Consider the following 16,616-nt stretch of genomic DNA (forward strand, 5'->3'; position numbering starts at 1 on the left):
AGGTAGCACACTGGTATAACCTTTCAGGGAAGAATTCTGTTGAGAATTGTTGAGTGATAGCTTCTGACCCAGCATTCCCACTGTGGGCACTAAATCACAAAGAAATAATTCAAAACAAAAAATATATTTTTTACAAAGATATTTATAGTTGCAGCTATATATTTGAGCTAAAACCTGGAAGTAGCCCAAATGTTTGTCTGTGAGGGAGAACAGTATACTCATGCAATGGAATATATTGCCTCTAAAAATGACAAATGTGGAAATGGCCAAACATTTTGGAAATGACCACAGCAAGCAATGGTAATTTTAAAATGAAGTCAAATTTATAAAAGTAGAGGTGAATAGACACTACGTAAAATAATGTCTCCATAAACAAGTCAGGTGAATAGATGGTGCTTTGGAAGCAAGTTTATATATCTTACATGATACATTTATTCATTGTTGATAGTTTGGTTGATAGGTCTCTCGATTTACCTTTAACTAAATAATAGATTAAATGAAATTGTGAGTAAAGCCCAGAATGGACACTTAGGTAACTGGGATCTGAATCTCAGTTCTGCCTCCTACTAATTATAAAATTGTGGTCATCTGACTTCTCTAATGGTCAATATCTTCCCCCCAGAAATGACGATAGTATTTCTCACAATCATGGTTTTAAAATGACAACTAAAACAAAAGACAGTGTAAGTACAAAAAAGGTTCATTCTTTTTACATAAATATAAATACATGTAGGAGTTAATATCGATTAATGGTATCATCCCTGAAGCTAATCCAATAACCATTTATTTTTCTTCTAGCTAATTTAATTACAATTATTAGAAATTGCTCTTCTAGGGGTGCCTGGGTGGCTCAGTCTGTTAAGCATCTGCCTTTAGCTCAGGTCATGATCTCAGGGTCCTGGGATTGAGCCCCACATTGGACTCCTTGCTCAGCAGGGATCCTGCTTCTCCCTCCCCTTCTGCCCCTGTTCATGCTCTCTTTCTGTCAAATAAAATCTTTTTTTAAAAAAGAAAGAAATTATTCTTCTAATATCAAACATTAGTCCTCTTTCAGGTTGAATGATAAGGATTTGGGATCCCTGGGTGGCGCAGCGGTTTGGCGCCTGCCTTTGGCCCAGGGCAGGATCCTGGAGACCCGGGATCGAATCCCACATCAGGCTCCCAGTGCATGGAGCCTGCTTCTCCCTCTGCCTGTGTCTCTGCCTCTCTCTCTCTCTCTCTCTCTCTCTCTCTCTGTGACTATCATAAATAAATAAAAATTTAAAAATAAATAAATAAAAATTTAAAAAAAAGAATGATAAGGATTTGGGTGTACACACATTAAAGCTAAAATGAATTACTGAATTCATCCACTGGGTGAATGCGGTACCTGGTTTCCCATTGCTAGAGAGCAAGCCTCACTACCTGATGGAGAGAGAACTAAGGACAATAAAAGACAGTTAACAGGATGGACCAAAGAACTGAACTCTTAGTGAGAAAGATGAGACTCTTAGTCAAATCTTATCTGCAAATCTCCCAGGTATGTAAGAAGACATCCTTGGGAGCTCACCTTTCCTCTTGAGTTAGGTCCAAGTTAAGAGGTAGACGTGAAACCAAAAATTGAACATTCTGGATCACAGCAGGAAGGAAACAAGGGGGAAAGAATCAATGTATTTCCTGAACTGGGTTAAGGACAACACTTCTCTCATCTCTCTGGCCACTTATCTACTATTTGGTGACACTTCACTAAAGGTCAAAGCACTGCCCTGAGGGCCTAATCACTGCAGCAAGAAATTTTCAAAGTTGAACTTTAGAAGCTGCTACCAAACAGCAGGTGCAGGTATCCTCTCCCACAACCGATGCCATCGTTACAACACTTGGCTTTGGTCCTTCAAATCAAATTTCAACTTTTTAAAGCCACTCCATCAATCAATCAATCAATCAATCAATCAATAAAGCCACTCCCTTTGGCTTTGACTTGAGAAACAGTACCATGTTGTTAAAAGCAGCGTAACAACTCAGCTTTTTCATCCCTTTTGCCTACTCCATCATCTTTGATGGTTAGTCTCCCCAGCTGGTGGCCAAATCCTATGTATATTCTTATTGGCTTCAGCACCTGAAGAATCAGAAGGAATAAAAGAAAATCTTTCTGGGCAGCCCCGGTGGCTCAGTGGTTTAGTGCAGTTTTCAGCCCAGTGCGGGATCCTGGAGACCCAAGATTGAGTCCCATGTCAGACTCCCTGCATGGAGCCTGCTTCTCCCTCTGCCTGTGTCTCTGCCTCTCTCTCTCTCTCTCGCTCTCTCTCTCTCATGAATAAATAAATTTTTAAAATCTTTTAAAAAAAAGTTTTCAAAAAACATCTTTCTCTGAAAACAGGTATCCATCTCCCCCTACTGTGAGACCTGTCACAGTCCAGTGAAAGGGGTCAGTAGAACAAGGCAGCAGACATGATTAGAAGACAGGAGCAGGTGCCCCTTGGAATTCAATAAGGACCCTTGTTCCCATCTTTGAGATGCTCTGTGGTTGACTGTCTCTCCAACACACTTGCTGGTGTAAAGTGGGGGTGCTCCCCCCAAAACGATTAGTGTCCTGTAAATAAACCTCTCTCAAGGCTGTTAATGGGGGCTGTTAATGCTGGGAGGAATCTCTAACCAGGCTGTGGGGCCTGGTGGAACTCCCATTTTCCCAGCACTCCTTCTCTTGCCTCAGGCTCATTTTCCACTTGGCCCCCTCCCTCTCAGCTTTCCAGCACATCGGCACTTCGTCACTATTACAGTTTGACCGCATTCCTGGGCACAGGACCTATTTTAAACAAAAACAAACCAGCATGCACCCATGGTTAGCTATCGAGCCCCTTAAAATCTTGGCAACAAGTGAGTCCAGAGGGACAGAAATTAATCTAGGCAGTTATCTAGAGTCCCCTTTCATTCCACCTCTCTGCCCTCACAGTCCAAACTCAAAGCAAATAAATAAACCTAGTCTGAATAAAAATGCCTTTGGTGAAGGAGGATCTAAGTAAGGGTCTATTGGAGAGATCTTAAACCAGCATGGTCTCTAAAATCAGGAAGCTGCTGCATCACAGCTCAGTTTCCCTCTCTGCCCCATCTTGCAGTTTGGTTCCCCTTGATGCTGTGGATGCTACCTCCGTGGCATGACTGTCATGACTTCCATAAGCATAAATCCCTACTGATTTGGAAATTCGGCAAAGGAGGGCATCTGTCCACAAATGTAGAAAAAGGCCATCTCAGGGTACTTTGGGCTAAGGAGGGGAGACAGGACTATGCAAAATGATGCTTGGGGCTTGGTAGCACTATCTCTTGATTTATTTGACCCTGCTTTCCAGAAGATATTCCCCCATGTTGCCTGTATCTACTAGTTCTTCTACCAATACTAAGAATTTGGCTTTAAGGTACAAGTTTTTTTGTTGTTGTTGTTGTTCTTTTTTTAATGCAGTCCATTTTATTCCTTTTCTTTTTTTCAAGATTCTATTTATTTATTCATGAGACACAGAGAGAGAGAGAGGCAGAGACATAGGCAGAGGGAGAAGCAGGCTCCCCACAAGGAGCCAGATGCAGAACTCAAGGACCCCAGGATCACGACCTGAGCCAAAGGCAGACATCAACCATTGTGCCATTCAGGCATCCCTCCATTTTATTCTTCTTAAACCACAAAGTAGAGTCTTTGGTTGTACAAACATCACTAGTTACAGGCTTGCCAACAGTTCCCAGCTGGGGAGGAGGCAGTTAGTAGACAGGCCAGAACTCCTGAGGGGTCTCTTTAAATGCTAACACCCAAGTTAAAAGACTTGGGCAAGGGTGGTGGTGCAGGTGGCAGTGTACAAGTATTTATACAGCCCAAGGCAGGAAACTTCTAACTCTTCACTTACACTTGCGTTAGTCTAAATCTTCCAATGGCCTCAGCCAAGGGAGATATAATTAAGATTTTTACATTTATTTATTTATTTATTTATTTATTTATTTATTTATTTGAGATCGAGAGGGAGAAGGCTCACATGAGATGAGAGAGGGGCAGAGAAAAAGAGGAAGAGAGAGAATTTTAAGCAGACTCCATACCCAGCACAGAGCCCAACAAAGGACTCAATCCCACAACCCTGAGATAAGGACCCGAGCCAAAGTCAGAAGTTAGACACTCAAGTGACTGAGCCACCCAGGTGCCCCAATTTAGATTTTTTTTTAAAAAAATCAATGAAAAATCATCATATTGTGTTAAATTGCTTACCCTTCTGGCCAGGAAACAGGTGGAATAGCCCCAACACCCAGGGTGAAGTGAGATGATAGGACCATGCACAAGAAGAACAAGGAGCAGACCGACCTGTCCCTTGAAAGGCCTTCAAATGTCAACTCACCGACCTCCCCTCCCATTGTCCCACACTATGCCAGTGAACTCCAGCCAAGCCCATCTCTTCTACATTCATTTTTACATCCATACCCGCTCCTAGATTGCCAGCACCAGCCTACCTCATCCCTGACAAATGCTTGCTTCCCTCTTCTGGGGACTAGTCAAATTCACCCATTCTTCAAGCCTCTACATTCCTAAGTCCAGCAAACAGTCCTCTCTCCCTCTTATGTGAACCCCCAGACTGAACGTACCACAAACTGAGGCACTGTTAACTTCTTGCAGCTGTATGTTTCATTTGTCCAATATGTCATAAATTCCACAGGATCAAGTCTTAACCTCTTAGTACTTCTAAAAGTATATCCCAACCAGCATGCTGCAAAGCAATGGTATACCAGGAACCCTAAATAACTGTGCCATAAAACCTCAATTTACAGAATTTATTTTCATTCAACTAAAATCCACACTTTCCTGAAGATTTCAGACAAACTACTGAGCCACAATGTGGCCCATGACCCAATTTGCTACAAATAAGATGAAGATCTTGTGTTCAGAGGAAGGTATATGAAAGGATATAAGAGAAAAAGGTCAGGGCGGTAAACAGTTTTGCTCAAACAGTAACATACCAGATGGTGAATAAATAAATATACAGGTTTTTCAACTCTCTAAAACTTGATTTTTTTTAAATTTACCCTTTAATCCTTTCATGTACTACCAAAAATTCTAACAGCATACAAAAGTATGTCTTAAGACACAAAAGGGGAGAACCCTGTGCCTAACATAATAAGTATTTTGATAGATACTGCTTAGGAACTGCTTAAGTTCTCAAAAGTACAATTCTCCCTTTAGCAAGTCACACTTTCAACAACACCTGTAGCTTTTCAGGAGCCTGGGCACACTACCTTCTAGCTCCAAAGTCCTTTCCTAAAGATGTATAATATACCACACCTTTAGGAATTCAGCCAAAGCCTCCAAATTCTTATGCTAGAGAAGCTCAAGGGAAGGAACTGAGCAGATAAATTACCTTAATGTGGTACCACATGTCAAAGTTGTCCATAGAAGTTTTAGAAGCACTGAGGCATAACTCCAATTCATAACCCTGAATATAGGATTTAGGACTGTGTTCACACTCACATCCATTTCCTTCTACTATTGGTCAAGTTCTGTATCTGCAGGGCACTTGACCATGCATGTTCTCCAAGACGTTAAGAGATGTTAAGCAGGAGGAAATATTTATGGTCAACGCTTTGGACAATGCTGGTTGAAACAAAATTAAACAGGTCTATCACAAGACTTCTCAGTACCTTTAAGTTACCAACAGACATTGTGAACCTCCCAGAAAAGGCATGTGGAGCACAGCATTTTCCATACTCATTTGATCACAGAATCCGTTTTTCACAAATCCCAAAATACAACTTTCATAAAGGGTAATCTAGCAGTTTCTGAGCATAAATGACAGCAAGAAAGATGCCACTATTTTTTGTGAACAGGCCGTCCTCTCAGTGAGTCATGAATTAGGTACTATCAGCTTCACAAGTGGACTTTGTTCTCATACCTTGAAAATGACTTTTCCCTGGGCTCCCCATCTGAAATGTAAGGAATAATCACACTGCTCTGCTTCTTGGGGTTGTTTTTTATTGTTTTTAATCTTGCAACTGTGTTCCATATTAATCACTAAAACAGGTTCTCAGCCCAAGTAGCCAGGCTTCAAAATCCCTGGTGCCCTTCCAGCCTGGATGAAGGGATGGAAAGAACATGAACCAGACGCCACCCAGAAAGTTTTTACATCTCCAGTTTCGAAGCCATTATGATAAAGTCAAACTGCAGCCAAGATACCGGATAAATAGAGGTTCTTCTTTACTAACTCCCTTCTAGAGAGAGGCCCCTTATGCGCACACAGCACCTATATCTGAATCTTGACTCAATATGGACTTTCTTAAAAAAAAAAAAAATTCAAAGAAACATGGGAGGTCAAAGCTGGAGCTACAGGAAAGAAAGAAAAAGATGTACTGGGAAAAGACTATTGCCCTTTCTCTGCAGAGAAAGAGCCCATTACAAGCTAGTGAGCAGGGGAAATATCATTCCTTTTGGTGAAACAGCTTTCCAGGAAAAGTATCTCAACATATTTACTATAAAACAATTTAATTTCCCTGTCCCATCACCTGCCACCCCATCCCCATTCCCCCAAAAAGCCCACATATTGTGGATTTCCTCTCATTCTTGGCAGAGTTACCAGAAGAAACATAATACCCCCTTCGGACTGCTCCCAACAGCTGCTGGAACAAGATGGGGATCTGGGGTAACCTTCCGAAGCTGCCTCTAAAAATGACCATTCCCCCTGCCAAACCACGCAGCCAGTGAACATAACACTTGTCTTTCCCTACTTTCTTAAAGCAAGGAGAGACCTTCCAAAAGCAATAGAGTCCCCTACTCCAAAATACTTGCCTCTGCCCATCTGATCTCCTCAACTTGACCATAAGCTGAAACTTCTATAGGGTAAGCCCCACTGTGTGTCTTCCCTAACAAGCATTTCTTGAAACAGTCCTCTACTACTTCACAGGACTAGTGTCTTTTATTTGTTTGCTTAACCTACCAACTTCCAAGTTTGGATTTTACCAAACTCCTATTCAGTGTAATTTCCTTGCTTCTGTCCACTTCCCCAATACCACATGCCTTGTACACACACACACACACAATACCACATGCCTTGTACACACACACCTCCTTTCAGGTCAAGAGCCTTGAAAAACATAAGTCTAGGAACAAATTCAGCAATGACTGTACCATATCCTAGCCCTCGCCCTTCCCCTACATCATTATGTACTAAATGCGCTTCAATTCTGTTAGAAAAGCCCCATCGCCAGGCAGCAGAGAGACTTCCAGTTAGTTTTCAGCCTCTCAGCTGAGACCACCAACAAAGAACTTCATGAATGTCAACTGGGGGGAGAGGCAATATCTCTTTTGGCTGAGGAGAAACGGGACGGAGCCTCCAGCATCATTCCCCAAAGGTGACAGCCGGAGCTGAGTGAAGACCGTGAAAACTGTACAAGAGCTGAGGGAAAAAATATAATGTAAGGAATGATTCGGAATCAGGGGCAGGAGAAGGTGGAGGGATGAACTGGCTGACCCCAAATGTCTTTTCCATCTCTAACTCCTATGATTCTTTGACCTCCAATTTTGTGCTGCAGACATGGAATGGAAAGTCAACAGACGTGGCGATGTTTTGAAAGAGCCTGGCGGTCTGCTCTTGTCATTTAGTGGCCTTTGCATGTATTTTTTAAGGTGTCTCTAAGCCCTGTCTTCATTTCACAGTTGTCACCTTTCTCAGCAATTTGAGCTCATGTCAAATACCAAAAAAAGAAGGAGAAGAAGAAAGAATGTACTGGCAATTAATTGTGGGCTAAAGAGGGGGCAGCACAGGGCCCATTGGGTGGCCCAGACTTCCAGGGAGGGAAACGTGGATGGTTTGGGTCTAATGGAGAACCGACTTAGAGTTAAGGCAGCTAAACCTCTAACAGGAGATAAATTCTTTCTCCAAATAGTCTCGTCCTCAGCTTTAGATCCAGTTCAAGCGTTCACATGATTCAGGATTCATGAACAGATTCTTAGCACAACCACGTCATTTCCATTGATTACAACTGGATTTCCATGTAAATTCTGTTCAAATGTGAGCATAACTACAGAATACAAAGGATTTCCCTCAAGAATAAACCAAATCTGGGGTATCTGGGTGGCTCAGTCGGCTAAGCATCTGCCTTTGGCTCAGGTCATAATCCTGGGGTCCTGGGATGGAGCCCCGCATTGGACTCCCTGCTCAGTGGGGAGCCTGCTTCTCCCTCCTCCTCTGCCTGCTGCTCCCTCTGCTTGTGCTGTCAAATAAATAAATAAATAAAATCTTAAAAAAAAAAAAAAGAATAAACCAAATCTTTAGATTCTTAACCTAGTCTGACGGTTGATGCAACTGAGATAAATTCTGGAGCTTAGCCAGACTCTGTAGATCAGAGTGAGGGGTATGCCAATTTTCATTGAAAATTCAAAACTTAAAAAAAAAAAAAAAGAAAGAAAATTCAAAACTTGACTCTGTCCTCACTTCTTCAAACAGCTGATATCATCTTAAATTTTCAAAATTTACTGGCCTTAAGAAGAGTCTACCTAAATACTACCTGTTCTGTGGTTAGGAGTCAGAACCAGAAACTAATCCAATGCCAGGGTCAACCCAGAGTTAAGGTTACATTGTCACACAAAGATAATTATTTTCCATGTCAAACACTCAAAAATAATTTTAAAAATATCTGTATGGTTTCTCATTAACCTTACTGTCAGTTTGATTCCAGGAACTCACAATCTTTACCTAAGGTGAAGGTGCTGGGCACAGAAAATTCAAAGTATGGGATACTGAAATATTTTCAGAGATCTCATTCCAAGAGGAGTTGCTCATCTTACAGACTGTGAAGACTTTAAGTTTCCTCCAGGTTTTTGCTTGAATGTTAGGAAATTCATCCCCTACTATTCAAGTTTTGCAAGACTGCAAAGAATATAAGCGGCTCTGTATTCTCAGTCCTGGAGGGAAAGGCCTCTTCCATTCTTCCAGTTTGCATTTGGAGGTACTAACTGCACTGGACCATTTCCTGCTTCCACAGGTGTATTGTTTTATTTATTTTAAGCATGTAAACCGAACTCAACTTTTATTAACTCACAAAACTATTTTAAAAATAAGGCCTTTTCAAAACAACTAAAGAGAAATACATCCGTCTATGAAATTTTTCAATCAACTGGAGAACAAGGGACTCCCCTTCCTAGGTAAGGCAGAAAGGAAAAGGGGAAAGCGTAAGCTACTTTACGTTGTTAACTGTTCTCTGAAAATCACTGTTCAGACCTTAAATGTAACCAGGCAGCAATGCTTCTCCAGGTCAGAGTTAGGAAAGGAAACTTTATGCTTTCTGGACCAAAAAAATGCTCTTAGGTGCAATCATTTTAAAACAAACAAACACACTCGGCTTATCTGTGTCCATCTCACCACTCTGGACGTTAATCATCACTGAAATAGATACCCCATTCCCCAGCCTCAAAGAGCTCCAAGCCTGCAAGACCCTGGCTGAGGAATGAACGTACATGCCAGGGCAAACACCTCAGAGCCTTACTTCCTTACAAACTACCTATTGTTAATTCTAGGCAAATCTACCTCAAGTAAATGCAAGAGAGCACCCAGGTATTGCTCAAAGGATATTTAAAATAAAATTCAAGTTTGAAAACATATAGGACTTAATTTGGGAGGAATTAACATGAGACTGGCAAAAGTGTTTTTAAAAAACCCTTTGATTATATATACACAGGTATACTGTATTCTCCGTTCTTTGCTCTTGCTCGTTTTCAGTATGGAAATGGACAGATTCTGGAATTTACTGATTGAACCTTTGCTCTTCCACCTGTCATATTGTCTGTCTACTTCTTGCATTTAGCCTTCATTACCGACTAACAGGGTTAAATTTCACTGTTTTGTTCTTGAAGACTGAACTAGGTTAGTTTCCCCCCCTACCCTTCAGGGAAAACTTAAAAGACCGCTATATGAAACATTTCCTTGATTTTTATATTAAAGATATTTCTATTCCCCCAGGCTTCATAAAACGTTCAAAGAAAACTGATTTTAAACCAGATGACTGACTCAAACTGTCTTTGTGTTAACTTTGTTTTAAAAGCTCAGGATACCTACCCACATTCACTGTTTAGGCAAGAGGCCTAAAGGGAAGCAAATTATTTGTTTGTGGTTTTAAAGTGGCCAAAATGCCTTCAAGCACAAGTATAAGACCATTAACAAATCACAAGGAACCAAAGCAGTTCATCTTACTCAACAAAGCTATGATCAGTTAGGAACAGCCAAACTGAATGGGACTTGCCCTGGGCCGGAAGGTCAGTAAACCTTAGCAGTTTGTGTTTCTGAGAATCAAGAGGCTCTTATAGCAGGGAGTGCAGACCCTAGGCCCACAGGTTCTGCTGTCATGCTTCCAAAAACATTCAGGACAGGTGAGAGAAACTAAGCTGTGTGTGTGTGTGTGTGTGCGCGCGTGCGTGTGTGTTTCCTCCACCTCCTGTCTTTAGGCAGCACCTCCAATTCAAACCATCTCTTTTGCTAAATACAGACTAGAGAAGCCAAGCAATTAAAAAGCTCCATTTTACAATTTATTGAATGCCTACTATGTGCTGAACCCTGTGCTGATGCTTACACGTTAGTACAAATGGTCTCATTTTACTGGGTAGGTTATTTCCATTTTTTAAAAGATTGATTGATGACACAGAAAGAGAGGCAGAGACACAGGCAGAGGGAGAAGCAAGCTCCCTGTGGGAAGCCTGATGAGGGACTAGATCCCAGGACCCTGGGATCACAACTAAGCCAAAGACAGATTGCTTAACCACTATGCCACCCAGGTGCCCCTATTCCCATTCTTTATAGATGATAAAACTTAGGTCCAGTGAGGCTGTGTAACTTCTGATAAGATGAGGTTTTGTATTGTGCTTATAAAAATATTCCACTGTCCTGTCTGCAATTTATTAGCTCAAACCATAAACTACAGCCCTGCTACCATCCAAGCAGCCATAGTCTCATTATACTTTGGGCCCAGGCTCCCTGACGCCCTAAGAGGACTGGGGTGTATGCTGTCTCCCTCCAGGGATGACAACCACCTCTCTTGGTGGCTTATCACACCTCCGCAGCTGTCCAGAAACAGACCACACTGGTAAACATTCTCTCCACCTGCTGTAACATGCATAACTTCTCCCCTCAACTCAGAAAACATGAGCAGGGACCCTGGTCTTTATGAAGCGCCGTGGTAAAACAACTTCCCTAGAAGGTCAAAGATACCCCATCCTAGGACACAGGCAAGAAATCAGAACACACATGGCTAATAAATAATAAAGCCATATCACTTGACAGTCTCAAGGTACTTTATAACTATAAACTCATCTTCATTTTATTGTTTTTCCTCACAGAACAAACACTCATTCCCAGGATCTCTCTTTTAGAGTATTTGAAAAGGAAAGAAAAATAAACACTAGTTATTTGATTCATTCAGTTTCTATTAGGAAAGAAAGCCAAGCTTTGCCTTAGTTGCCTTGGGTTTCAGTCATTTTAGCCAACTTCCCTTAAAAGTCAACTGATAAGTTCTTTGAAAGATTTTTTTTCTTAGAAGAAATGAAGGTAACAAGACTGCACACCAAAAAAATCCCAAAGAATCATCATCATACTAGATAACAAACTTGACTAGATAACCAGACAAAAATCACACTAGAATAAAAGTTAAATAAAATGATCAAGTTCAAAATTTACAAAAGATAATAGTAATCTTGTCTGTCATTAGTAACAACACCCAGCTGAAAAACATACTGAAATAAAAACAAAATGCGTAACATATGTAGGAATACTTCATAATAAATTGACAATTAGATATATGTGAACTGTACAGTGAAAACCACAGAAACCTCTGAAAAGGCACAGAATTTTTTTTGCTGGGAAGCTGAGTGGGAGTGGAGACCTGACACACAAAAAGGATAAATCTAACCCTAACCAATATTAGACTCTACCAAAAGCAACAATATGTAAAATAGTATGAAAATTGAACAAAACGGAGTTCAGATGTATATATATATACACATGTGTGTATGTGTATACACACATAAACAATAATTGGCAACATAAGCTTTCTAAAACAAAGTGAAAGAGAAGGATTATTTAACAAAAGGTACAGAGGTAACTAGGTAGCTGTTTAGGGGGAAAAAAAAGTTAAATTCACCCTTGCAGCAGAATAGAACTGATATTAATGAAAGCGTTAACTATTTTAAAAAATTGAATTATAAGAAAATCAGAATATCAAAATGAAGATTTATCAGATCTGTGGAGAAATTATAAATTTCTCAGCTTTGGGGCAAAAAAAGGAAAAAAATCACAAAAGACTGACAGATCTGATATATGTAAGTGTAAAATTTCCACAGGCTAGAAACAGTAAAATAAAAAGGACTGGGGAAAATATTTGCATCAAAGATGACAGATGAGAGCCTAGTATCTATGACCCACAGGATTCCAAATTTACAAGAAAAACATCAAGACCCCAATAATAAATGGGCAAAGACTAAGTACAGACAATCTCACAGGTGAAACAAACACATGGGAAAATATTTATTGGTGTCAGCAGTAAAAAAAATAAATAAATAAAAGGCAAAAAATTAAAACTATAACACTTAAAATCATATGCCCACTAAAATAGCTGATTTTTACATCTTCACATGAAACTGGCTTAATCATTCTTTGCTGGTGCCGACTGGTACTTGGTATAATTTTACAAACCATAGCCTTTGATCCAATAATGCCAATCTTGAGCATTTATCCTTAAGAACTTTTTTTAAAGGCATATGTGTGGTATGTGACCTATCTCAAAAACTGTTACCAAAAATGCTTTGTTTCATTGTTATCTGTAATAGCAAAAGTCTGGACACAACATGAAAATTTAGTATTAGAGGAATGTTTTTCATCTCAGGGTAGAATTTACAAACACTGATTATACACCTACTCTGCCAGGATCTTACGACAGCAACCGAGAGGGGGGAAGAAGTATGCAACTGAAAAGTAATTTTAAATAAAGAATAGTTGTCTAAAGGCGATGGCATTATAGCTTTTATGTTTTAAAAAAACTTTAATGTTGTTATACTGTTTTAGAATTACCTTTTTTAAAACCCAAATTGGATGGAGTTCTAGGTGCAGTCTAAAAGCTTTTACTCACCAATTCTATTTTTTTTTCCCTTCCTATTTAACAGCTCAAGTGGTTCAAGTAAGTTTTCCATTCACAGGTCTCAGATACTACCCAAATCAGGCCAAACTGCAATCCCATGCCTTTGTATACCACCTAGACCTAATCCAGTCCCCCGCCATAAGGAGGCACCCTTTTTTGTGTCGCTCTGCCTCTATCAAGTCAAACTATGGTTGACTCTTGGGCCAGGGGCCTTCTTTTCAGGTCTGAGCCCTTTTCTCCATACTCGATTTTATCTGAGCCCTGCGGCCTAACCACCTTCAGCAGAGGGTGAGCGGATGAAAGTCCACAAAGACGTTCGGACAGACCACACAGTGGCGGTGGGTCCTACACCTGGCCCCGAGGAGGCGTCCGAAGCCGCAGGCGAGCCTGGCTCCTGCGGGGACTGAGGCACCGAGGGACGACACAGTTACAGCTGAAGGCAGTGCTTAAGATGGCTAATTGTGACAAGCCGCCGCCCAGGGAGGGTGCCGACGGAGGGATGCTCCTGGGAGGCTTCCTCCGACGGGAGGGGGGGGCCTCCGACAGGAGAGGGGCGCGGGGAGGGGTCCGGCCGAGGCCGGCTCTGGGCCTCGGCAGGCATTCGGGGTGCGACACAACCCAGGGCCGACCAGGCCGCGGCGCCCCGCCCTTTCCCGGGACGCGGGCCGGCCCGGGGCGGGGAGCGGGCGGGTGAGCGGGCGCTTACAGGTCGGTGCCGAGCCGCGTGAAGCCGGAGTTGAGCGAGGCCCGGGCTATCCGGCGCCAGAGCAGGTCGCAGCCGGTGAAGCGCCGCAGCCAGCGGCACACCTGCGCCAGGCGGCCGAGGGCCCGCATGTCCAGGTAGGAGCAGATGAGCAGCAGCAGCTCCTCCGGCAGGCGCAAGAGCGCTGGCCCCGCAGCTGGGCGGCCGGCCGGCTCCCGGGCTGCCGCCTCCTCCTCGGCTGCGGCCGCCATGGCCACCCCCGCCGTCCCTGCCCCCGCGATGCAGCCCCAAGCCTGACCCCCTCGTCCCTGCGCTCTGCCCGGCCTCGCGTCCTCCTGCCGCCCAGGCCTGGCTCTCCATTCCCCCCTCTTCCCATCACCTCTTCCTCTGGCCTCCTTGCCCGCCCCTGCGCTCCCCGCATCTCCCCGCACGATCCTTCTCGCCCCTTCCTCCACGCTTCCGCCTCCCTGTCCTTCCTCCTCCGGGCCTGCCCTCGCTCCCGCCTCGGCCCCCAGCCCCGCTGCCTCCTTCGCTTTCTGCAGCCCCGGCTTCCCTTCCGCCCCGCTTCCTCTTCCGCCCTGCCCGGCTCCCGCTTTTCCCTTCCCCTTCCCCTTCCTTCGCTTCCCCCTCGAGACCCTCCCTTCCTGCAGTTTCCTCGCCTCCCCGCCCTCTCCCTCTCCGGGCCCGCGGTTTCCAGGCGGCCCCGGGGGGCCTTGGCTGCCCATGAGCGGCCGCGGGCCCGGCCCCAAGCAGAGCCGAGCCGCCGCCGCCGCCGCCGCCGCCACCGCCGCCCCGGGAGGAGGCGACACCATGTCGGACCGGGTCACATGGGGCGGCGCGGGCCGAGACCTGGACCCGCCCCTCACACCCGCGGCCGTGGAGTCGGTGCGGGCCGGGCCGGGCCGAGCCAGGGAGCAGACCCCCTCCCCCATCAGCGGGGCCGCCGAGAGCCCTGCGGGGAAGCACATGCGTTCACTCGTCTGGCTGTGAGGCCGGCTGCGGGCCGGCCAAGGCCCCAAGAAGAGCGTCCAACAAATCTGCCTAGTTAGTGTCTCTGCCCTCAAGAAGCATCCACTTCTGTGGCCTTCCCCCTCTAGAAGCCCTCCTCTTCCTTGGGCGATGCCTCCTTTCTACAGGCCACCCCCCCAGGGCCCCATAAAATCGCAGCCCTGGAACTTGGCATTTTTCTTAGCCTGGATAGGAACCTGGTCCCGACAGACAGCTGCTGTCGTAGGCATTTCAGGAGGCTGCAGTCCTCTAGATCCTGAATCCAAAACTCCCCTGTGATGTTATCAGGAAATGGCAAACGCAGGGGCTTCTTACTAGTCACCCCATATAAGTGCAGATAGATTCTCCAAGGTCACCCAGGAGTCCTTCCCCCACAACACCCATACCATTCACAAGGGCACATTCAAGAGAGCGCTAAGAAAACCCTAGTGAAGTCTAGAGGTGCTATCCAACACGTCGCGTTAGTAACTGTAACTATTGGGCATTTGAAATGTGCCTGATCCGTGGGACACCTGGGTGGCTCAACGGCTTAGCGCTTGCCTTTGGCCCAGGGCGTGATCCTGGAGTCCCGGGATTGAGTCGCACGTGGGGCTCCCTGCATGGAGCCTGCTTCTCCCTCTACCTGTGTGTGTGTCTCTCTCTCTCTGTCTCTCATGAATAAATTTTTTTTAATTTAAAAAAAAAAATGTGCCTGGTCCAAACTGAGGTGTGTTATGTGAAATATACACCAGATTTTGAAGACTTACATAAGAAAAAGAATGTTAATCATGTTAACACTTTATATTACATTACTGTTGAAGTGATAAGATTTTTGATATACTGGGTAAATAAAATATATTTTAATGTAACTACTAGGTAATTTAAAATTATAGAGGCACCTGGGTGGCTTAGTCATTTGAGCATCGACTCCTGATTTGGGCTCAGATTTGATCTCAGGGTTGTGAGATGGAGCCTCCATCAGGCACTGTGCTCAGTGGGGAGTCCATTTGAGATTCTCTCGCCCTCTGCCCCTCCCCCTGCTTGCCCATGCTCCAAATAAATAAGTAAATAAATCTTTTAAAAATAAACTTATACATGTAACTTGCATTTATGGCCCCAATTAGTTTTCTATATATAGCACTGAACTAGGCAGTAAGATTTGGGAGGGAGGGAGGTGACTATCCCTGTGTAACCTGTACCCCAAATCCTATTTGAGGGTTTTATTTTGTATTTACATCTTAAGACCCATTTTCAGGGAGCAAGAATGAATCAGAAATCAACTCTGGAAATTATTCAATACCTAGGATAGCCAAGGGGATACCTAGGAAGATACTACATTGCATTATGGTGCTGCAGAAGCATCATGTAACAAGGTCAGACCGGAATCTGGCTTTGCCCTAGAATTACTTTTTGATCTTAGCAAAACAACAACAAAAAACCCCACCTATTTGGCCTTTTAGTGTTCTCAGTTTATAGTGGAGATAATGCCTCTGCCTTACTTTCGAGGGATAAATGAGATGATCCCTGTAAAATGCTTTGAACTCCTTTAAGAAAATTCTCAATAATAGTTACAGGTCAAATCCTGTTACAAAAAAATACCCTTACCCCCCCCCCCCCAAAAAAAAAAACAACAACAAAGGCTTTGAGTAGAAAAAGATTTCCAAACTCCTGCCAGTGGTTTACTTAAATAAAAGCAATATTTGATATGACATTCCAGTACAACTATTTAGACCATTTCTTAAAGATCATAGTATCATACTGTTAGAAGGCTTGAGGTAGGAATGCTGCAAATTGAGGTAAAGTCATCAACTCA

General features: G+C 43.6%; 1 protein-coding gene across 1 annotated transcript in view; it reads right to left on the reverse strand.

Moving 5' to 3' along the window:
• FBXW4 (F-box and WD repeat domain containing 4) overlaps positions 1-14,912 on the reverse strand; it is an 82,751-nt gene extending 67,839 nt beyond the window's left edge. Inside the window, exon 1 of the mRNA XM_025992435.2 lies at positions 13,820-14,912. Coding sequence (XP_025848220.1) covers positions 13,820-14,784 — 965 coding nt within the window. The 5' untranslated portion in view covers positions 14,785-14,912. The remainder of the gene's footprint in view (positions 1-13,819) is intronic.
• Positions 14,913-16,616: the final 1,704 nt, after the last annotated feature.

Source organism: Vulpes vulpes, chromosome 15 (assembly GCF_048418805.1).
Source record: "Vulpes vulpes isolate BD-2025 chromosome 15, VulVul3, whole genome shotgun sequence".
NCBI lineage: Eukaryota > Metazoa > Chordata > Mammalia > Carnivora > Canidae > Vulpes > Vulpes vulpes.